We start from the raw sequence: 23,143 nt of genomic DNA on the forward strand, positions 1-23,143 counted from the left end.
GATTTCTGTAATCCAGTCCAGGGTACAAATGCAATCCAGTTCTTTCTCTCCCAGATAGATTCAGTAGAACTGAATCGATATCTATATCTAATCTCAAATAAAAATTGAAAGGTGATACTAATTTTGGCTGCATTGTTTTCAGCTCGTTTTGACCAATGTTTTCTTTTTTCTTTTTGTAACCTCAAAACACTAATAAATACATCTTAAATCTAATCTAAACTCAAATGGATTTTTGAGAGCCACCCAGAGAATTCTGGCAGTCTTTCCCACTTCTAAGGAGCTGAAAATGGAAGATTTTATCTTACGGAAAAATGAAGTAGTTCCAGAAGACTGAGGCATACCTTTCCCCAGGAGCCTCATAGTGGTTTCAATGCACTTTTATACATCCCATCTATACATTTTTCTGTGTACGAACCAGCAGAAGTCTGCTCTTAACCTTCTGTCTGCTGGACACCTCTTTTTATGGATGATGTAGGGAGGCTACTCTTTTTCTATCGTACCAATTTCACATGAGATATAGTAGTTTAGAATAGCTGCTTCTCACACTCTCTCAAACTTAACATATCTTTACAATCTTCCCAGGAAATCATCTTTCCACAGTCTTGACTGCCATATACTATTTCAGCATGGGACTCAGGGAAAGGAATGGGTTTTCTGCACAGTCATTCTGTTTTGCGTTTCAATTGGATTGGGTTTACTGTGATTACTTGAAAAAATTCCAAATAGCTCTGTGAGAATCTGGGATATACTTATAGAAAGCATCTTTCTAAGTGTGCAAGAGATTACATGCATAAAAAGAACAGCTAATAGCCAGCAATTTAGCATATTGTTCTGATTTTGTTAGCTTTACCACTGTTTTCACAGGATAGTGGCTTTGAAAACATTACCATAGTAAACAGTAATAATACCTGTTACAGGAAATACAGTCTGAACGTATATCTCCTGCTTGCTTCTCTGTGACATATGTAGGATTTGGTGTTTCTTTAAGTTAGCATGCCTGGGAAAGGAACACATCAATGTGCATGCAGTACATTTGGTCTGATATAATTACTTTTTGTTAATGCGATGAATTTGTTTTATTTAATTTTTATATAGTCTTCAGTCCTGCAAACATTCAAGCACATGAACAACAGACTCCTAACTTCAATCAGATTACAACAGGGAATAAGGTATTTAGGCATGTGCAACATCTGGTTGCAGAATTAAAGTCATTCATCTCCTGGGTCTTCTTAGGCAATTATAGTTTGGACACGTGCACATGGACTATAGGATTCATGTAATATCGGTTTCTTTACCTAAGATAAGGAAACAAGTTTTTAGAAATCAGAAGGCAATTTAGACAACTAATACAGCAGTTCCTGAAGGAAGTTTGTAAGCTCCAAACAAGCACCCTGTAGATGAAACTACATGTTTCATCAAAATTAAGGGTATCCAAAGGTATTAAGGATTTCTGAGAGAGGGCAGCATCTTACAAGACCACTATTTACCTAATCAACTATCTTGAAAAGAACATAATGATTTCTTTGATGTTTACTAATTCCATTAACAATCATCTGAACTACAGACAGTCCACGTTAACATCTGGATAACAAGATGTTAACATCTTTAGCAAAATATATCACATTTGAACCTAAATTGCTCTCATATTATCTCATGTATTTTTCTACGTCATAAGTTGTGCACATTTCCAGCAGTAAATGTATATGTTAGTATTTTGCTTTGTTTGAGAACTTAAAAACCTTCAAATTATAATAACATTTATGTTTCATAAAGATTGGATATTCACACTGCTTGGAACAGAATCTACTTTACAAACATTTTTCTTGATTTTGCCTAGTGATGCAAAAGAGTTCAAAAGAAGAATACTGAATATTTATCACTTTTATTACTAATGTCTTCAAAGTATAATTTCTAAAACAGTACTTGGGAAAATATGATATTATTTAATGATCTTTCATTGTTTCTTACCTGTCTGTGAGCACCCCATGCTACTGAACATGTTGCTTATTCGGACAAAGATTTATTTCCATACTCCTAATGATTTATTTTTCTGCCCAAAATCAGCATTAATATCACATGATGGACTTAAGAAATTATTGTGAGCTCTATTAGAAGAGTTAATGAACTGAATTTAATGTGCTAAAATAACATAAAAAGAGAAGAGTTTTCTGAATGCTTCTGAAAGTTGTTTTTAGTATACAGTCATTAATGTATTAAGGCATGTACAAAAATGCATTAAAGGATCAGGAATATTTTCCTGCAGGTACGTAGAACCTAATAAATAATGAATGCGATGATTAACTACATGGGCAGAAGTACAGCACATTACTATGAAAAAGACTACATACAATCCGGCCTTTGGATGGGTGTGCACCATTGTTTTTAATATATAAAAACACTTGAACAGACTCAGTTGTATGTGAAGAGAAAACAAAAGAAGTAAGAGGGCTTGAATTAACATTGTATTTTCACATGAAACAGATTTAAATATTGCCAAGAACAATCAGGGTGCCTGGAACCAGGTGGAAGGGCAGCAGAACAAGGTGAGCAGAGCACAATGGCACCGTTCAGTGCTGTTTAAGCAGCCAGAGAGGTTTGTGCAGGTCTAGAGAGCTGAAATAGGACCACCACCAGGGCTTCTCCCTGGGCTGTGGTGACCCTCCCCGAGCCCCAGGCTGTGCATGCTGGGCATGAGGATCGAACAGTTCCAGTGGGTCATATTGGTCGTGCATGTCCTCCATGGAACGGCGGAGAAGCTTGTTAGGCCAAACCTCAACAGGTCGCAAGACAAAGTCAACTCGCCCAGCCCGTTTCATCTTGGTGGGAAGGGTGACCCTCTTCATCACCCTGCTGTATCCTGCAGCTTGGGCACTGATTATGTATGTTCCTGGAGGCAAGAGTCGCCAGTAGTCACCATCGGCAGCTTTGGAAAGGCAAATTCACAAGACAGAATTTAGTTGGTCTTTCCTTCTGTATAGATACATACTCATGTGTACATGCATCCACAGACAACACAAACATTTAGGGAACAGGTTTTTAAAAGAATCTTAGAATCAGGTCAACTCAAATTTTGAAAAAGGTTCAGACACAAATACTTGAATAACAAAAAGAGACTCAACCTGTGAAAATCTGACCACTGGAGCTAAAGGAGTAAAACTCACATGCAAAATTTCAGCAACTGCTCTGCCTGTATAAAAAGGAAGTGAAGCTTTCCTTCTTACTGCTTTCCCAAGGGCACAAGGAATAACTCCAAAGAAATCAAATGAATGAAAAACTACGTGAAACTTAAGAAAGTGAAAGCAGAATCCAAGCTGCAATATATATATATATACATATATAGCATGTCTGAAGAGCTAAGAAATCCCTTTTTTTATTATATTACATTCTATTACTTTGCAGACACTATAGCACATAAAACTGTGGAGTCAAAGCTGCAGCTGGTATAAATTTCCATTAGTGTAAAACGGGTGTAAATTTCCTCCAGCTGAAGGTTAGAGTCTGCAGGCAAAAAGCAAGGAGTTTTAAAACACAATATTTATTCTCCATTTTATATTTCCTTTATTTTGAATAGTAAGTTTCTTAACTTAGTTAATGTTGCATTAATGTGTTTTTTTTTTCATCATTGAACTTCTGTCTTTTTTTGACACTGAAGTTAAAAGACATTTTAATCATATGACATTCTTAACCCCACCTAACACAAGAACAAATTCTCCTTTTTCCTTCAGTGTAAACACATTTTTTATTTAATTCTTAATTCTTTAAATGTCCATTGCCAATGGAAAGCCATTGTCTGGGAAGAAATTTGAAAAAGACCCTAATTCATGCCAGAGTCTCCCATCAGCCTCAAGAATCTGCATAATCTCCACTATTGTATCCCCTCTAATGTTAAGTTAAAAAAAAAAAAAAAAAAGGAAAAAAAAAAGCTGGAAAGCATCCACTACATTATAAGTTATTCTGGCTTTCCAAATTGATTCAACAACTACCATTAGAGTAAAATGTTACCATTCACGTCTTCTGTTTTGTGCTCCTACGGCCTACCCTATTCTCACTAAAGTCAGTAATAAAATGAGAGCATTGGTTCCAGTAAGAGCTTAAAAGCTCAGAACTTGCAGCTGCACATGCCTCAATACATGTTTTTCAGCTGGTGACAGTGACCATAATTCAGCATTCTAGTTGGCTTTTTGGTTGGTTGGTTTTTGGTTTTGATATAATTATTGTCCACAAATTGCATATATTTATAGGGATTTTTGTGTTTGTTTGTTTGTTTGTTTTCATGAACAAAAGAGGTTGCTTGCCCTTCAATCACTGCAGTCATTCCAGTTATTAAAATCAGTGTGGACCATATTCTACACCTCAATTTCACAATATTTCAACTAAGTAATTTTATCTGCTCTGTGAGTACAAGATGGACAGAGTAGACTTTGCCCCCCAGCAGGGCTATTGATCTATTCCCCCAAACATGAAATATGTATGTCAAGGTGGATTTCTGAATTTCTCTAATACGTGTGGTCTTTGATGGCTGGCTGACAGCTTCAGGTGATTTTATTAACTGCAAGGACTGAGTCATCCCAGAGACATCACACACTTAACAACCAGTTTGATGTCTTCTCTCCTGCTTTTCTAGAAACAAACCCACAGATGAGCCTTGAATTCTCCATTAAGGTGACATTTCCATCAGATATGACAAGACTTTGTGGGTTCACTTCTCAACACTTTCACTCTGCAGCAGGAAAAAGCAGGAACAAAAAATATTACCTGTGGTGACATCATGCTGGATGCCCCTGACTGAAATGCGAGCATTTTTAATTGGATTTCCAAATTTATCAGACACAATTCCTTTTATTCCCTGATGAACCTGGCAAGGCAAAGCAAAGCAAAGTTAGATGGGAGTCATTTGTTATATTACTACCTCCTAATATTCTACAAGAAAACCATGTAGAGAAGAAACAACTTTCAAGAGATTTGGTGCATTACAGAGGTTCTTGGGTACTAACATCCCTTCAGATCACATTCTCTATTTTGGGCGCTTCTTAATAACAACATCTCGGAGGGAGCTGAGGAAAAGAGCTAATTGAATGAGTGCTTTCCTGGGCTAGGTATGTGGTCGTGCATTGCACTGAGGGTCCCTTTGCACAAATCAGTAGCATTTCATGCTCCAAACACAGTACCTGAAGACTGTTTCTAATTGCCTGCCATAGATCCAGAACCAGAAAGAAATGAAAAGTTAAGGGTGTAAAAAACAATCTGATGCACACAGTGAAAAGGTGTCATTGGTGCTGTGAGCAGAGTCAAATCAACAAGAAGTAAATGGCCATTTTTGAGTAAATGACCATTTACTCAAAGTGCAGCATTAAAACTTGTATGAAATAAATCAAAATCATGCATAATTATTAGCTTTCAGACAATACTACTCATCAAACAATATACTACCATGCTGGCAGTAGAATCAATTAATGCGGGTTTTACAAAGAAACCAGTTCTTTAGTATTAGTAGGATCCCAAAGGACTTAGAGATAAAGAATCAAAATTGAACAACTGTCTTGTGATAGACATGCTTTTACTAAAGTAGAGAAAAAAAACATATGAACAGAATAACCTGCATTCTAGAAGAATAATAAATGTGACTGTAATAATGTACTGTAATTCTGTACTGTAATGCTACTGTATTAGCATTGTTAAATATACAATCCTTAATGCCATATTTAAAATCACTTTCAATAAACATTTATGAATGCAAATAGATATATAACAATATAGTTATGAATCTGTTAATATTCTTATTTAATATCAGTGAATAAGGATAGTTCAGGGAAATCTTCAGCTACTCATCAACTCCATGTTGCCTACACATCACTACATGTCAGAATGTCACAATAGCAGTGTGTATAATATCCTTTTTCTCTTTTCTACAAGCACAGAACCCAGTTGTTTGAGCTGATGAGAAATGTGTTTGGTGACAAACTAAAGAGCAATGTGAATTCTGTCAAAGAGGTGCACAAACGGCTCATTCTATTTGAAGTTCTAGAAAATAAAACCAGGAAAACAAAACAAAACAAAACGTTAGAATACTTAAAGATATTTTTTTTTCAGCTTTCCAAAATGAAAATATTTTATATTGGAAGTTTTATGTGAACTTTTTAAAAGAAAAGTAATTCCATTTCAGTTTTTCCCATGAACTACTATGATGTACTTGAGCTGTTCTTTACTTGAGATTTTTTTCTCTTCCTCTTATTTTCCCTTCTCCATTTCCTTTGTCACAGAAGAATGGAAAAGATGAACAAAGTACGAAAACAATGGAAAAAAAATGGTGGAAAATACAGATGTTTAAAAATAAGCAGTAAAATATCTAACTTTACAGTAATTCTTAATATAAAGCTTGAAAATTATTCAGTATGGTCCAATAACATCAGGTTTTTATTCAAGGTGAGACTGTGTTGTCATTGCTCTTGTTAAATAGCTATTCTGTATTGAGTGGAGCTATTCATTGGAGGATTTAGGAACAACTCAGTCTAAGGACTTCAAAACTGTCCCTTAAGAACTATTATGATGAAGCACTGCAATTTGCTTTTCAGCATTGCACTTGAGGATTTATCATATGGATAGTGGGTATATCTGGTCAGAAGAGTCATCTCAGAGACAAATTTAATTTACGGTGTAGACATACTCAAAGTAGTATGACCTCATCCAACTTCAATAATAATTTCACAATTACAACATGAGGGGATAAAAATGACAAAATTGAAATTTCTTTAATGTTGTTGATTTGTTTTGCTTTAAATACACTATTTTTGTTTTTGTCTCAAACCTGTGACACATAAGTTTGGGAGAGTGTTTTGGTACCACTAGCAATGGGGAGAAGAGATCAGCGTTTATGAAAATGAATACTACTTCTGCGTGTTAAGCCAAGTAGATTTGTACACACACCAAGCAGCCTGGTATATATCAGAATAAGAAAAGTTTGAATTGGTTATGGCAGACTTAATCCTTATCGGGAGTAATTCAGTCATCCTTATCTACAAAGTTGTTTTGCTTACTGTCCTGCATTTACTCAAAAAGCTTTTCCAGCACAGACTTCTCCAGTATCTCACACTATAAAAATCTTTACATCTTGAAGACTTCAACTGCAATATATATGGATTTAACCCAGCTCCATTTGGATTCACTAAAACTCATTTTCATCAGACAGCTGTAAAATGAAATGAGTTTGGTGGTCTGTACTGTAGACTTTATTGAATGATGATACTTACCACAAGTAGCAAGAGGTTGCTTAGAAAGGCCATAAAAACACTCCTAACAATTTTAAATTACTGCATACTCTATCAAAATAAGGCATGGCAGAAAGCTAATCTACTAATGGCTGAGAGAAAGATGAGCAACTTCTGCTTCTGTGTTCACTTACTTATTGTCAGTGAGGTATTTGTTTTTGCTGAGCTCAAACTTATTATTAAAATAATATTACTTTAAAATGGGTTGGTTTAATGCTTACAGGCATACAGTTGTCTCTTTAGAAGATGAGACCTCCGATCATTTTAAATATCAAGAAATTGAGCTGGAAAGTGAGTAAACAGCCTTTCTATTAAGATAACTATAACCTCCCCATTGCAACCAAATCTTCATCTCGTGCTCTTGTACAGTGGGTTTAAGGCCAGGAACATGGAATATGAAAATGGAAAAGTTCCCAGAAGGTTTCTGGAAAGTATCTCTTGGTTTATTCTTCAAGAGAAAGGATGATTTGTAATTTTCTGATTATGTGGTTTTTTTTCTTAGCATTAAATTTCAGACAGTTGATTTGTAATATTGCACAAAGTATTTACAAACAATTTCCTTTTGAATTGTTTCTAAGTCCTTTACAGTCCCTAAGCTCGATCATTCCTGCAAGACAACGAAAATATTATCTGTGTGTCCTGTCAGACAAGCAGAGGCCCCAGAGCTGCAGGTGAAATGTGATGACTGACTCAGTGCTGTCTCAGTGATGACTAACTGGTGAAACAGCAAAGAAAGGAATATCAGCAGAAGGAAAAAAAAAAAAAAAAGGAAGAAAATCCATAACCACTAAGGTCTGCAAAAGCAGAGCCATACCATCTCCATATAGTTCAGAAGGGCGTCTCTGTTTTCGTGCCAGATTGTAAACAGTTCTTCTTCCAAAGGAAACTTTTCGCATCCTACCTCCACAGTAATTTCAAAGCAATTTGTATGAAGGTAATTAAAATCTGCCATACCTACAGGTTTAAAAAGAAAGAGATCATGGAAAACCCATTTAAACCCTAACTGGAATTCTGCTGTTGCAGTTAGTTCAATGCAATGGCCAATGCATATAAATTATTCTACAAATTCAGTATATTACTTCTTTCAATGTGAATTAACAAATGACCGTGACGCTTCTTTCAGGTGAAAAAGCGTCATTTTAAGTTATTATTCACCTGACCAAGAAACAGCAATAGAAAGATAAGGATTGGCTAATCACAGTAATTGGATAATCAGCTGTATCAGAGGTGGTTGCCAAAGGTCACCAGCAGAGAGATGACCTTTTGCCACTAGTACGTTGAAAACTGTTTTTACACAAAAGACATTGGATATAATTTTCAGAAGAATGTAAGCCTAAGTTATTTAAGCCTGATTGTCCCTCATTCCCCAAAGCTTCCTAAATGCCCAGTTTCAACAGAATAATTTGGGGAGCTGCTTGAGTCTAATTGGAAAATATGATTGAAACACTTTTGAAATTTTTATGAACATTAGTAGTTCATCCATGATATCCTGAAGAAAACCAAATACTACTATTGAGGAAATCAAATTAGCAACTTAAGCACAAATTAATGGGATGTTAAACTTTGATGTTTTTTATACTTAAAAAAATATATAATAAAAAAAATATATATTTAAACATCTTGAAAAAAAAACAAACAGAACTTGAATGAAGCAGAATGCAAGTCTGAAAGATGGAATCAAACTCATGCTGCTAATGAATGATAGCAATTTAAGTATTAATTAGCATTAAGTATTTATTTAAAATTTTCTGACTTTAAAACTAGAAGAATCTTATATATGCAATAATGTATTTGACCCTTGTATAGCTTAACTTCTCTCAGATCTTATCAGGGTTGAATATGTCCCTTGGTATCTGGATATAACAACTACCGACATACATTTTGCTGCTTAAATCCCTAACAGGTTACTTTTTGCAAGTATCTGACCTAAAATAAATTGATATGAATAAAATTATCCTGCCAAACCCTTGTGTCTCAGAAAGGTCATGTAGAGGTTTTACCTCACTTGATATGATGGTAAAGTGGTTTTACCTCCAGTGAAGCTGTACCACTCAGCACCATTTATAATACCTCCGCGTTTTACAAAATTTCCACCACAGCGAAGTTCTGATCGGTCTGAGATGACTGGATGTGCATCTGCATAGGCTTTTGCCAGCATTTTAAACATCTGTAACAGAAGAGTTTGAAATACATTTGGTTTTGCAAACAGTAAATATGTTAGCCTTCAGTCATTGATGTTGCTGCTAGTAAAGTAAGTCTTGCTGTTGTGAGCCCAGACAATGAGCCATCCTGTGTCCCCGAGGCTGATGGAGGGGGAGAACCTCTGTGCGAGGATATTCCACCAGGAAGCTTTCACATGCCTTATTTTCCAAGGTGCTTCTTTGCAATCCAATGTATTTAGCCAGAAATAACACTGAATACTTCTTGATTTTGTGATACTTGGCTTCAACATATCTGGGGCAGAAGTAGCGGGCTTGTTTTGTTGTACTTAAAGTCATGGGTTTAAAAGCCAAAATTAGCTCTCCCCATTATGTCCTAGCTGTTGGGTTTTTACCCTTTCAGGAACACCTACACCAGCCTCAGCCCCACCAGATCTTTGCATCAGCTGCTGGTGTTTAAAATAGACAGCGTTGATTTGTTTTGCACTTATCTCTCTCGCAGGACAACCTGCCAGTTTGATCTCAATGACAGTCGCTTCTTTGTGGGGCTGAAGCCAACCCAAAAAAAGTGAAGGATAGGATGTGGTGATGGAGGATGTCACCACTGATTTCCTAAGAGTGTTAATAATGATGAAGAGCAGATGAGTCACGACCCAGAAAGGAAAAGTGATGGGTACATGAAGTGAAGACAGAAGAAACAGCAGTGATATGAGGAAACCATATCTTTGAATCTGTTTTGTGCCATTTTCTCCAATTTTTATTACAAATTTGAACAGAAATACCCACCTTTTTTATTTTAATCAAATCTCATCTACAAAACCTATAACTCCAGATTTCAACATTAAAATGACAGCAATTGTAAGATGCTACTAGATCAGTTCAGCATCATAGGTTTCGTTGCACATTTCTTAAGACAACACGTGCAAGCTGTTGGGTGGCTAAAATCCTATTTTTGCAAGTGGCCTAAGATTTTATGCTTGAAGCTGTATGGAGACCAAAATGACCATACATATAATTTTGGTGTAATATTGAGGAATGATTCAATAATCACAAAGTTGGACCAATTATGGGATCAGGTAGCTAACCAAGGAAAGGTGGTAATAGTGTAAAGTAAGTAAGTGTAAAGACAGTTTACCCTTTTTTTTTTTTTTTTTTTTTTTACTTTCTCCTGATGAACAGACAAGTTGTGACTTCAAAAAACTCAAATGTTTAGGCATTACATAGATGAACACAAAGGAGAATACAGAGGTATCCTTGCGACTTTGAAAGTGTGATGTTCATTTGATAAAATGGGTACATACTAGCTAAATGGCTAGCACTCTGACCCCACTGACTCTCACAATTTGTTTTTTTGGGGGCAGAGGGAAGGGAGTGTTTCCATTTGCCAAGGGTAGTGAGCTTGACTTGGTGTGTACCTTTCTGCCCCTGTGAACACAAGCATCAATGTAACTTCTTGTGTAAAACAAAGCAACAAAAGCCTGCTAGAAAATTCCATCTTCACAAAAGCCAAAAGAGTTGAAAGTTCTGGATTAGGAGATGAACCAGATGCAAGAATGTGAGAGGAAGGACATGGAACAGTTTTGAGACTCCGTGGTCCCAGCAGTTACCATACCAGGCTGTGATAAAGGTTAAAGAGGCTTGAAATCTGCTGCTGCCAAGAGGATCCCCACGATACCACACATTCATCAAGAGAGACCACCACAGGGAAGTGACAGCATCCAGGAGCCTTTGCAAGCTGGACAATCTGGTTTGAATGTACTTTGCAGAATTTGACTTTTGAATTTCTGGCCATTATCTGCACTTCAGCATTTCACCCTGGGCTGCAGCCAAGGGTACAAACTTTCTTTTTTTCCCCTTGCATGGTGAATTTGGCAGATCAGCACACAGAACAAGGGTTACAGCTAATGTATGGCAGTTAAAACAAACTGCAGTATTTCAGGATGCCAGTTCCCCAGCAGTAGATGACATTACTTAAATACAGGTCATTTCACAGGTACACATTTTATAACTTTCTGGACAAATGTTAAAGTGATACTGGTAGTGTTGTTAAGGTTCCTATGCTGACTCACTTGAAAAGTTGGTTTTAATTGAGGACACCCCCAGCCCTCTCCTGTATGTTTTAAACCTCAAAATTTGTAGCTGCTTTCTAGGCTTTTCAGCTACTCACTAATCAGTAGATATTGTACAGCTGAGAAGAAATGAATTGATATAGAAAATGTTTAATTGTGACAAATATTTAAATATTGAATAAATGCTGGTGAGGACTGTTGCTTTAGGAGAGCTTCAACCCAGAGATGTGCTGAAAGAAATGGATACTTCAAGTCAAAGATCAAGTTCTGATGATTTTCAACTGCTTTTCACTATGTAAGTAACCACTTTCCCTTAAGAGGTCAGGGACAATTTTAACATACACTAGAAAGCTAAAAAGCCGGCTGTTCTCCTAGTGGGCATGTCAGCAATGAATACTAGATTGAGGAAATCAAAGGGAAACAGGAAAGGTGGCAAAAAATTTCACAGAAGATTTACAGTGAATCCCAACTGAGGAACCTGAGAGAGGAAAACCATTGCCGTTCATCTGACCTGGAATAAATGTTACAAGGCTGCCACCATATGGCAGCCAGCCTTTTTATTTCTACAGATTTCATCAGAAAATATGAATTCTGATGAGGTTTGTTTCTTCTCTCCTGGAATCAGTGGTAAAAATAGCCGAACCTTCACACTTTAAATAGAAAAATCCTGACTTTTCCTAACCTGTGCCTTGTGAAATCATGTTTGGCCTCACAAAAAATGGGTAAATCTTTACCAATCAAGCTGGTAACATATATTTTAAAGCTAATGAAGTAACTGTATAAATCATATTATACATATGTATATATACACGCATATAAATATATATACATATGTTTTATTGTATATTTAATACATACATAACTATATACATATGTATAAAATCTAAATAAATCAAAGCTAAGTTTGTTACTTGTTAGAAGAAAATATTCCTACAGTTCCACATATGAAAACTATATCATATACCTACCCTACAAAACAATCTTACCTTCTCATCAGGTGTAGGGGAAAACTCTTTTTCTTCCAGAGGATGCCTTGAATAGTCATAAGGATAGGTAACAACCAGCTCACCCCCATGGAGGCTGGCAGAGAGCACGAAGGGGATAGACCTCAACCACTTCATGACTGCTTTAGTCTCAGGTGCTACCTGAAATCCAGGAGGAAAAAAAAAAAAAAAAAAAAAAAGTGTGACTGATCATTCAGCTCTGAAGGAAGTTGGTCCTGGGCAGGATGAAGCCCAGTGGAGAAGGGAGTGTATTAGGAAGGAGAAAGATGTGGCTGTTCAGCTCTTCCATCCCAAAAGTTAATGGAGGAAGAGCAGCAGTTTGCTCCAGGGAACAGACGAGACATACTGTTCCTACCTCCCCATAAACCAGAGGCAATCACTGTGGAAAAGCTGAGAAAAGACAGAAATTTTGATGGAAGAATAACTTTTTTTTTTTTTTTTTTTTTTTTTTTTTTTTATTACAGTGACATTTTCAGCAATTCAAAGTGATGACAGACTTATGTTAGACCTGAAAATTCCTGGTGGTGTACCATTATTTACAAGCCAGACCCCCTTTCTAATTTTGTTTCTGAATCAGCAGGATTGACATTGGATGGATAAAACGGGATATGGAGATCAATTTGTAATGCTCAGCACTTGTTGGAAAAACATTGTCTCATTTACCATCCTTTGGTCCAGGTTCATCAACAAATAAATGAAAACTAATGGATATCAAGCACAGCAACAATTGCAGTTTACTCGCAGGGAACTGCTGCAAATAGGTCACAAAATTTGTCTTTCTGGCAGCCCATGCTCAGTCACAGCTGCCATGGAGTGGGGACGGGACCCCGGAGGCACCGGGGCTCCCACTTGCCCATCCTGCCTGGCTCCTAGGAGGGATTTCCCGGACCTGCTCCGGAGTCAGATCCTTCTTAGGGGTAACAGTGTCATCTGGTGGCCGGCCCCTGCAAGCCCGCAGGCCAGTGCCCTTGGCGGAGGTGAGGCTCTTTTCTTTGCTACTTGGGAAGATAACGGGGAAAAAGAGCGTTGCCAATCCAGACTCTGCTTTGCACAAGTGCTGACAGGCAGGTTTAAATAACTAAATAAATAAACGAGCAAGGTTTGTTATGGTGGATTTACTTCAGCGTTTCTATAGGGCTGCTAGCAATGTACTTCACCCTTTGCTTTCATTCCAGATTTCATTAGGAAATCTGTCAGCCAGCATCCTAGCGTGGCTAATAACTAGAGCCAGTGAAGCAAGTCCCTCTAAAGCTTGTGCCATATACTCCAAAAACCAACAGGCCTTGAAAAGCAAGCAAACAAAACCTAAAGAGCTGAAGATTAGGGCTACAACAGCAGCAATTCCTGTGTTCTTTGGATCAGTCCCTCTTCTGCTCCACAGGCAGATCACAGTTTTGGGAATGCAATGGGTAACACAAACTTGGGAGAAGAGCAGAAACACCACTGTGAAGCAATGGTTCACTGCAGATGTATTACAGCTCCCCGTATGAGTGAGAAAGCAAAGGATCTCAGGAAAAAGCCATATCTAGATACAGTTTTACATATATCGGTGTAATTATAGCCACAGTAGGAAATCACACCTTTCTATAGCCATTTACTTTATTCAGCCACTCATAGCTCCATGTTCATCTTCACATGATTCGGGTGCATTAGCCAAGAAGGCCAACAGCATCCTTGCTTGCATAAGAAGCAGTGTGGCCAGCAGGGCTAGGGAAGTGATTGTCCCCCTGTACTCGGCTTTGGTGAGGCCGCACCTCGAGTACTGTGTTCAGTTTTGGGCCCCTCGCTACAGGAAGGACATCAAGGTGCTTGAGCAAGTCCAGAGAAGGGCAACGAAGCTGGTGAGGGGCTGGAGAACAAGTTTTATGAGGAGCGGCAGAAGGAGCTGGAATTGTTCAGCCTGGAGAAGAGGAGGCTCGGGGTGACACTCTACAGGTACCTTAAAGGAGGCTGTAGAGAGGTGGGGGTTGGTCTATTCTCCCACGTGCCTGGTGACAGGATGAGGGGGAATGGGTTAAAATTGTGCCAGGGGAGGTTTAGGTTGGATATTAGGAAGAACTTCTTTACTGAAAGGGTTGTTAGGCATTGGAATGGGCTGCCCAGGGAAGTGGTTGCGCCACCATCCCTGGAGGTCTTTAAAAGACATTTAGATGTAGAACTTAGTGATATAGTTTAGTGGAGGGCTTGTTGGTGTTGGATCAGAGGTTGGACTAGATGGTCTTGGAGGTCTCTTCCAACCTAGATGGTTCTGTGATTCTATTTGACAAGGCTGTACCTTGTATTGGAAGTAATAGGAACCTGAGGTACACTGCTCAAGGTGAAACATTGAGAAATGTGTAGCTTGTGGTCAGCATATGTACACAAGCCAGGTTGTACCACTTGTCCTCAGGCAAATCAGACCAGATCCATTTTATCTATCAACCTCATGGCAGCCTCTGAATCTGTGTGTCACAACCCTTTCAACCTCGGTACTATAAAGAGGCAACTTAAACTTGAGATGAGATGTAACAACCAACTGAGCAACACAGAGAATTTGGTTGGGCTCATAACAACTACACTTTGCATATCAGAACCCTAAAACTAAGGCATTTTGTATAATTGTGAAGATTAGACACAGAGTTTCCAGGAAGGGCATAACCTAAAAAACATTTTCAAAAGTCAGGTAAAAGGCACTCCAAAAGGAAATGATAATCCTCTGCACTTTTTGAAGTCCTGCACACCTACCTGAACACTCAGAGGCAGGAGAAGGCCACAGCCCACCAGGCTTCATGACAATGAACTTGGCAGTGTCTCAAAAATGCTACCTGCTGAGTTCAAAGTATTGTACAGTGCCTTGAGATAGTCCAGTAATGATCTTCATCGTGAGGGAATATAGAACTGAACCAGCCACTCTCACCTGAATCCTGAAAGCACTGTGCTCATGCTTTGAGTTCATCTCTTCTGAAGAGCAGAAGACCCTAGCTGGCTTTTGAGGGGTTGCAAGCTGCGCTGCCTTCCCTGTGGGTTCTGCATGGGGGCTTGTGGGGTGACTGAGAGCTGGCTCTGTGCCCATGTTCTCCCAGCCCCACAGCACCAAGGATCTTCCAGAGGATGCTGCCCCAAAATCTCAGTAGCTCCCTGATCCACCTGCAGCAACCTGGCCAGAGAGGTCATGCCTGAAGCCAGAAACAGCCCTGCTTTCAGTGCTCTCAGGTCTCAGTTAGATTTTTTAAGCTGTTTCTGCAACTCAATGGGCAAGGGCGAAATAAAAAGTTTGACTCAAAGAGTTCCAACATTCAGTTCCTCCCCCTGACTAGCCAACTTGCTTGCTAGGTACCTGCGTAAGCTGCGAGACACTGCTGTGTCACAGAGCCAATGTCTTGTTGAAGCAAATGTTGTGGAAAAGCAGTAATCTCAATGCCACTATTTTTATCCTAATAGCATTTCAGTGACTTTGTGTACCGTGATTAAGGCTTTGAAACATGCACATCCTTTTTTATCTTGGTTCAGATCCATCAGATGATGTCAGATACTATCTGTGTCACTCTGGCCTTTGACAATTCAATTCATAAACTTTTATTTTATTGTGGTTTCTATGTTTGTTTGTTTGTTTGTTTGTTTTTTCCATTTTATTTTCAACCGGGGTTCTTGCTTCTCAGTCAGAGGAGATCAGTCTTAAGGTATTCATCTCACAAGAACAATTTGGAACACAATTAGAAAACAGCTAAATTATTTGGGCATGAGTACAGTGAATGGTCACTACCCTTTTTAAACCTGAATCTCATTTATGCCTATTATAGTGCAATTAGTTACTGTCTCCATGGCTTTCAAAGATTTATTTTCTCCCTTTTATAAACAACCAGACTCATTTTTCTAAACACTATTCCAGCCTCCACTGGCATAAACCTCCAAATCCTGAGTCAAGCCAATTTAACTGAACTCATTTCAGATGAAGCCTGAAGTCTCCCAGTCCTAGCTCTCCGTCCAGTTATTACAATAATTCATAATAGGAGGGAACAAAACCCACTGTATAACAAGGATTATGGGGAGGTCAGACCTCTCTTGACTTTATGGGATTGTCTGGGACCTCACTCTCCATTTTCTGATCTTTATACAATGCCTTGCAACATACAGATAATTACTTTAATAAGGCAGGTAATAAACACTATTAAGTAAATGAAAGCTGAGAGCCTGGTGTTGAAATGCACAATCTAATGCTTTTGTATGCACAAAGACAACTTCTGTAAGAGACATGAGTTTGTCTGCCTGAAACTGAAGCTTCTTAAGGGAGAGCTTCTTATGTTCCTCATCCAACATGGTCCTGAACACATCCAGGGACGGGGCATCCACAACCTCTCTGGGCAGCCTGTGTCAGTGCCTCACCACCCTCTGAGTGAAGAACTCAGAGTAAAGAGGGACGTCGGAGCTATAAAATCCAGAGAGTTATGGGGACTCTGGGCTGCACAAAATGGGACAAGGTCACAGCTTGCACCGGACACTGGCACAAAGAGGGGTAAAGGACACCTTTATCTTTCCTTGGTAGTTCTTGGCCTTCAACCCTGCAATGCTGGTTGCAGTGAGAAAGCCTATGGCTGGAGGGAGATCTCCATCCCTTCCTTCATACCTCAAAGTCTGCTGCCCAGCCACTACATCCAAACTTAAAGGGCAAAAGCAGACTTCTTGGACACCTCTATGGAAAAGCAAATGCATTTTCAATTAATTTTTCAGGTGTGCTAGGCACTTCTGTATCCTGTCTGCACATGCCTGAGGGGAGAGTACAGCCCATGAAAGAGCTCTCAGGAGACTGGCACTCATTACTGAATCTGCAAAGGGCCATTCAAAGAAGGGACTTAGTCTGGTAAGATGTTACAGACACAATTTAACTCATCATCTATATCTTTATGCACAGGCATAAAGGTAGTACTTGATGGCTGAGCCACACAAATATTGACAAGAACTGAAATTAGTGTCAGCAAGTACATAGAACTGTAGAATCACAGAATCCTTAAGGTTGGAAAAGACCTCCAAGATCATCTGGTCCAATCATCCCCCTACCGCCAATATAATATGGGGTTTGGAACAGCCCTTATGTGAGATCACCTGCAGCACACTAGAAAGTTGCAGTATGGTCTCTCAAATCTGCTAATACTGAATACAGCTACTGAAAGAGTTGTTCCCTATAGGAACCCTGGACATCATGCAATGTAAAGCTTAGTGATGATAAGAATGAGGTCCTGCAGTGCTGCCTCCATCCTGCTCCCTGAGATTGGAGGTGGCAATGACTCTTCCTTCCAACACCATTGCAGCCCATCTAGATTCTTCCATTGCCCCAGCTGTTTATTGTCATTTGTAACCATTGTTTTTGTGGAAATCTCATGCCACATGACTTCACATGAAGCCTTTTTATGGTTTCCAAGGCAGAAACCACTATTGCATCAAACCTGTGCAGAACTTAATGGAATGAGATCCAAGTCCACAAAAAGAGGCCTTTCAACATACTGCTGAAGTTTAAATCATTAACATTGAATCATTACACAATTCTGACCCCTCCTGTTATTATTCTTAATTTAAAATAGCAGAATCCAAATTATCAACAAATTTTCCCAGTGATTTGTGACACTTGGCTCTTTGGCCAGACGTATACCAGGTTTTTTCATGTCAATTCTTAGTCTGTCCAGTTTAGTCCTACATATAAAATTTTATTACCAGAGAATAACTTCAGACTGAAAAATCTCAAGATCTTAATTTCCGAACTGTTCTGTAGTAAATGTGATTTATAAAATTTGTAATTCATACCTTACCCCACCAATAGGATTGTGGAATGGGGATGTGGTCCAGGCGTGCCCCACGAATTCCGGCTCTTCTGTAAGCCTCTGACGTCAGATCAGGGAAATTTCTGTTTAGGTCCAAGTTCTGAGCTGTCTGTCGACCAATGACCCATCCATTGTAACCAGCTCCCTAATTTGGAATATAGAAACAAGTTCAGTATAACTTCTTGTCTCAAAATGTCACTTTGTGGAAAAAGGAAGTGTTTAAAATGTCATTTTATAATCAGCAATTTTTAAAAGACATAAGAGACAAGTTAGAAATGTCTATACAGTTAAAACACAAACAAAAAATAACAAAAAAAAACCATACTTATTAATCATTTTTTATCCCCATGATCACACTTACTAACATACAGGAATCATTTCACTCACCAGCGATTTGACTCATGAGAGGAGCACAGCAGTTTCTTACTCAACTCAGAGCAGCATGCAGAGTGGGTTAGAGGAGAAGAAAATGAAAAAAAATAAAAAATTACACCTCTCACTCCAATAAAAGATCAGGCAGAATATAAAACCCCAAATATCATTCTAACAGATAGAGCTCACTGCACAAGAAGCTCAGAAAAAGGTCCTATTTTCATGTTAATGATGTTAATGATACAAGTGAGGAGAAAAGAAGAATGGCAGATAACATATAATAAAAGTGCTGTTTTTGTATGTCTCCTTCAGACACCAGCTGATCTCTAAAAACTGCCATCCTTATGAAAGCTAGATAGTACAGAAAATATTCGCATTTTATTACACCAGCTTTTCTACAAGAGAAAGAATATCTATTCCACAGTATTAAATTACATTTCCTTGCAAATTAATTTAAAAGTCATTAAAGTGAGTCAGTGGGCATTCTGTTCTAGAGCTGATAGCAGAGACTGCTAAATGTGTGAAAAAGTAGCACAGTCATTCCCACGTCAATGCATGCAGGGAGCAGAAAATGACAAACATAGCTCTGGTTGATTTCTAGGTCTGTTCACGTTGTCTTCAGAAAGCAACCTACCGCCAAAGCAGCCTGGGAGCCTAGCTGCTGGTTATTAACACTCCCTGCCATACATGACGCTTCACTCCCAGTTTGTCTTTTCCAAAGAGGAATTTTAGAAACAGGAAACACTGGACTTTTTCTTTATAAAAAGTCTTTTACCTCTTCTGCAGCCAGTTCATATCCATCCGGATTGAGTGAAGGCAGGAGATGAATTCTGGTGTTATTAATCAAGGTCTGGATGCGAGGATTCCCAAGAAGATATTCCGAACATAGATACTGTGCAAGGTATATCAGCAGCTCTTTCCCCACAACTTCATTTCCATGCATATTGCCAATGTACTTAAATTCTGGCTTGACTGTGGAATATAAAGTAATGAGATGCTTTAATTTGATTATGCCTGGATGGCTTCCAAAAGCAGAGTAACACAGACAGATTACTGATGAAAGTTTTATTTACACTAATTTAATGCATACGCTGCTGTAAAGAGTACACCAATTCCAGATGAATTTCACACCATTACAAGTCAGTCCAGCAACAATTTGAATAGCTTTCTGGATGTGTGAAAAACAAACAAACAAACAAAAAAAAAATCCATACCTTCAGGATCCCAAACCTTAAGTGGTAATCATTGCTCTAAGCTTTTGCTGGACTCGTTAATTGTGAAGAGAAAATGCTGCAAACAGAAATGTCAAGCTGGTTGGGAAGGAACAAAATACACCCCTGGCACTCTCACTTACCTTGGGCAGCTTCAATGCCTTGTGTTGTCACACATCCTAGAAATGACCTGCAGATGTGTAATATATTACCCATGTATTTGGAACAGAAATTAGGTCGTGCATAAAAAGTGGCTTTTAGGCTAAATAGACTTGGAATAAGACTATTAGAAACATAGCCTCATGATTCCCTGCAGTTATTCTCTCAGTTTCCATCCTTCCTTAGAGACTAATGGAAAGTGGAAAATAGATGCCCTTTGGAGACACCCTTTCTTGTGTAGCCCTTCATCTCTGATTCTGGCCACCCTCCCGCACTAGACCCAGGAGGGGGGCTGGCACAAAGCTATTATGCCAGCTAACTCAGTCTTGCAAAATCTCAACTGTCCTGAGCAGCATGAAGCAATAAATTTAGAAGGAAATGTTAGGTAATGTGTTAAACTACCATCTTTTATCATGCCATATCACAGTTTTAATTTAAAAGCCTGATTCACAGGCTTTGTGTTATCCTGGCAAATGGAGTATCAACTAGAAAAGACACATGAAACTTCCATTCTTTACACAAGAGAGGAAGGACAATAGGCCAGGAGATAGGAGTTTAGATCTTTGCTCTGTTAAAGACATCTGGGACCTTGGTCAGGTTCAAAGGCACCTCAGAATATATCTACACTATGTAAGTCAGCATGGGAGAGAGTAAAGAAAGCTAACACCAGGCTCAGCTGCCCTCTCTGCCTCCCCAGTGGCATAGCGTACAGAGGACACAGAAGCTTTACCTCAGGTAATAAGCTTAAAATATATTAAGTCAGATGTAGTTCCGTTCTGCTACACTGCTGAGGCTACTTTGATTCTGGAGCTAGTTTGATGAGAAGAAGCCAGAGGCTCTTGCTATATAGCAGTTGCCGCAGCAGTCCACCCAGATTTAATCAGATTCTGTATTTGAGCTGGGATCTGGTAACTGGAAAATAACACCTAATACCCCCTAAGAAAATGATCTAAATTTTTGAAGGATTTCATACATTTTAAAGTCTGATCTCTGCTGTCTCAGTGATGAATCTACAAAATCAGAGGATGAGAATGAGATTATTCCTCTTTGCAGAAAAGTTGCAAGGAATCATATTGTAAAGGTGCTCAGGTGCTGTGATAAATAACATAAATTCCTGATATTGTTCATCTCTATACTGACAGGTATAACACTGACCAGAAGCTCTGTGTCCAGAGGATTGTTTTTTGTGCTGAATTGCCTTTTTTTTTTTTTTTTTTGATTTCAACTTCCTATTGTACCTGAGGCCTTCTTGCATGTTCTTTTTTTTTTTTTTTTTTTTTTTAGGATGTGAAGGATTACATTTAGACTAGAAACAGGCATGAGTTTCAGGAAGTATGTAGGGTTTGATGGAATGACCAAAAGGTGACTGGGGAAGTGGTAAATTATGGAGAGGGCAGGTCAGCAGCCAAGAGCTCTCCAAGCTTCTTCATAAGCTGGGCACAAATAAATAATAGTCATACCACTGCACCGGCACGTATGATCACACATCTAGGAAGAAGGAATGTCAACCCTAGTCATAAAGTTAGTTCATAAAGTTATGACATTGCAACTGTGCAGTAGTTGCTGCAATGATTCATCAGCCATCACCGTAACTCAGGAACACAAGGGATGACAAATGTTTTTGAGTCAACCCCTTTTACAGTTTAAGTGATATCCTGTTCAAAGAACCTGTTTTCACTCAGATGGATAATCTCCTGGATTTCCGTCAAGCAATGCAATCAACACTGATATAACTCACGTAGTTCATGATGTCCAGGCTTGGTTGAAAACTCAATCACAAAAAGGTCCTTTCCTTCAAAACTGCGACCTATGCTGTAAGTTGTTGCAATGTGGGAACATCTAGAAGCAGTCTTCTTCAATGTGCTCACCATTTGGGCATATGAATGGTGTTTAAACTGAATAAAAGTTGCTGGCAAGTCTGAAGGCAAATCTTCTTCAACTTCTACTTCTCCTGCAAAGAGAAATTGTAAATCAGTGTTTAAAAACAGAGGGTTTTATGAATGCCTATACTTTTCCACAAAATGTCTTTTTCAGCAGTAGAATTTTAGAAAATACATCTGCAGTCAAAATCTTATATCTATGTAGTACATCCTACGCTGTTTATTTTGGCATATTTTGCTTGCAAAAAAAACATTCTAATGCATATGTACACTGACACATATTTTGCACAATCTCCAGTTATAATTTGCTCTTTGGCATGCTTAGCACATTTTAGTGACAAATTTACAGATTTTTTCCTTTGAATCTGGTGGATCAAATTCATTTCTGATGTGATTCAAAATGTCTTGACTTATTTGGATCTTCTTCTTCTAAACAAAAATCTGTGACAATCACCAATGAGATAATTTTAACGAGCTTGTCAAGTAGTCATGAATTTATGAGTGCATTAAATTTTCAGTTTTTAAACAAAGTATTTCAAATATATAGACAGCTGTCAAAACTGCTGTCACAGAGGGCAGGGTTTATCTAAATGCAAAGCAGCGTCCAGACATCTAGTGCTGAGCTGTCAATCTTGATCTTTGTATATAAAAGAGAGAAATTGAAGCTTCTTGAGCACAATTTACTTAACTGTTTAAAATAAGTGGGACAAAATGAATCACACCTTACCGGTGTTTATAAAGATGACAACCTCAGAGGTTTTGTGCTGTAGACATGTCAACCTCAGTGAGATGATGTAAGATCTGTCATCAGAGCTTTCCTCCTTCCTTACCTCGCAGCTTTGCCAGTGGGTCAAAACATCCTTCTTCTTCGCCAGCAAAAAAGCGATCACAGTCTAAGAAGTAGGGCCAAGCCATGTCTATTGCATCAAAAGCAGGGAGGCAATTTTTTTTCAGGTTTTCACAGACATGCCTGCAGGGCTTTATAACTTTGTCCTTTTCGCACTGCGGGGCCAGCACCGAGCACCCCAGGAGCCTCAGATCTGGATTGCATTCTCCCTGCAGCAAGTTGTGCAGCACACTTATGAGAATGTACTCAGAGCTGTACTCAATCACTTCTCGAGACTTCTGATCCAGGAAATTAGGATACATCGTTTGAGTATAGGCAACATCAGTACAAGAACTTAAAGAGATGTCCACACATTTTGCTATGAAAAAGAGGTAAACATATGAAA

The 23,143-nt window shown here is 38.6% G+C and overlaps 1 protein-coding gene across 1 annotated transcript in view; it reads right to left on the reverse strand.

Annotated features, from left to right (window-relative positions):
• Nucleotides 1–2,357: 2,357 nt before the first annotated feature.
• CPZ (carboxypeptidase Z) overlaps nt 2,358–23,143 on the reverse strand; it is a 33,588-nt gene continuing 12,802 nt past the window's right edge. Inside the window, exons 3-11 of the mRNA XM_013179149.3 lie at nt 22,742–23,116; nt 21,770–21,982; nt 19,437–19,633; nt 18,273–18,434; nt 12,480–12,638; nt 9,297–9,432; nt 8,080–8,219; nt 4,756–4,855; nt 2,358–2,923 (exon numbers count right to left, since the gene is read on the reverse strand). Of these exons, the coding sequence (XP_013034603.2) occupies nt 2,568–2,923; nt 4,756–4,855; nt 8,080–8,219; nt 9,297–9,432; nt 12,480–12,638; nt 18,273–18,434; nt 19,437–19,633; nt 21,770–21,982; nt 22,742–23,116 (1,838 nt within the window). The 3' untranslated portion in view covers nt 2,358–2,567. The remainder of the gene's footprint in view (nt 2,924–4,755; nt 4,856–8,079; nt 8,220–9,296; nt 9,433–12,479; nt 12,639–18,272; nt 18,435–19,436; nt 19,634–21,769; nt 21,983–22,741; nt 23,117–23,143) is intronic.

The sequence above is a fragment of the Anser cygnoides genome, chromosome 4, assembly GCF_040182565.1.
Source record: "Anser cygnoides isolate HZ-2024a breed goose chromosome 4, Taihu_goose_T2T_genome, whole genome shotgun sequence".
Classification (NCBI taxonomy): Eukaryota; Metazoa; Chordata; class Aves; order Anseriformes; family Anatidae; genus Anser; species Anser cygnoides.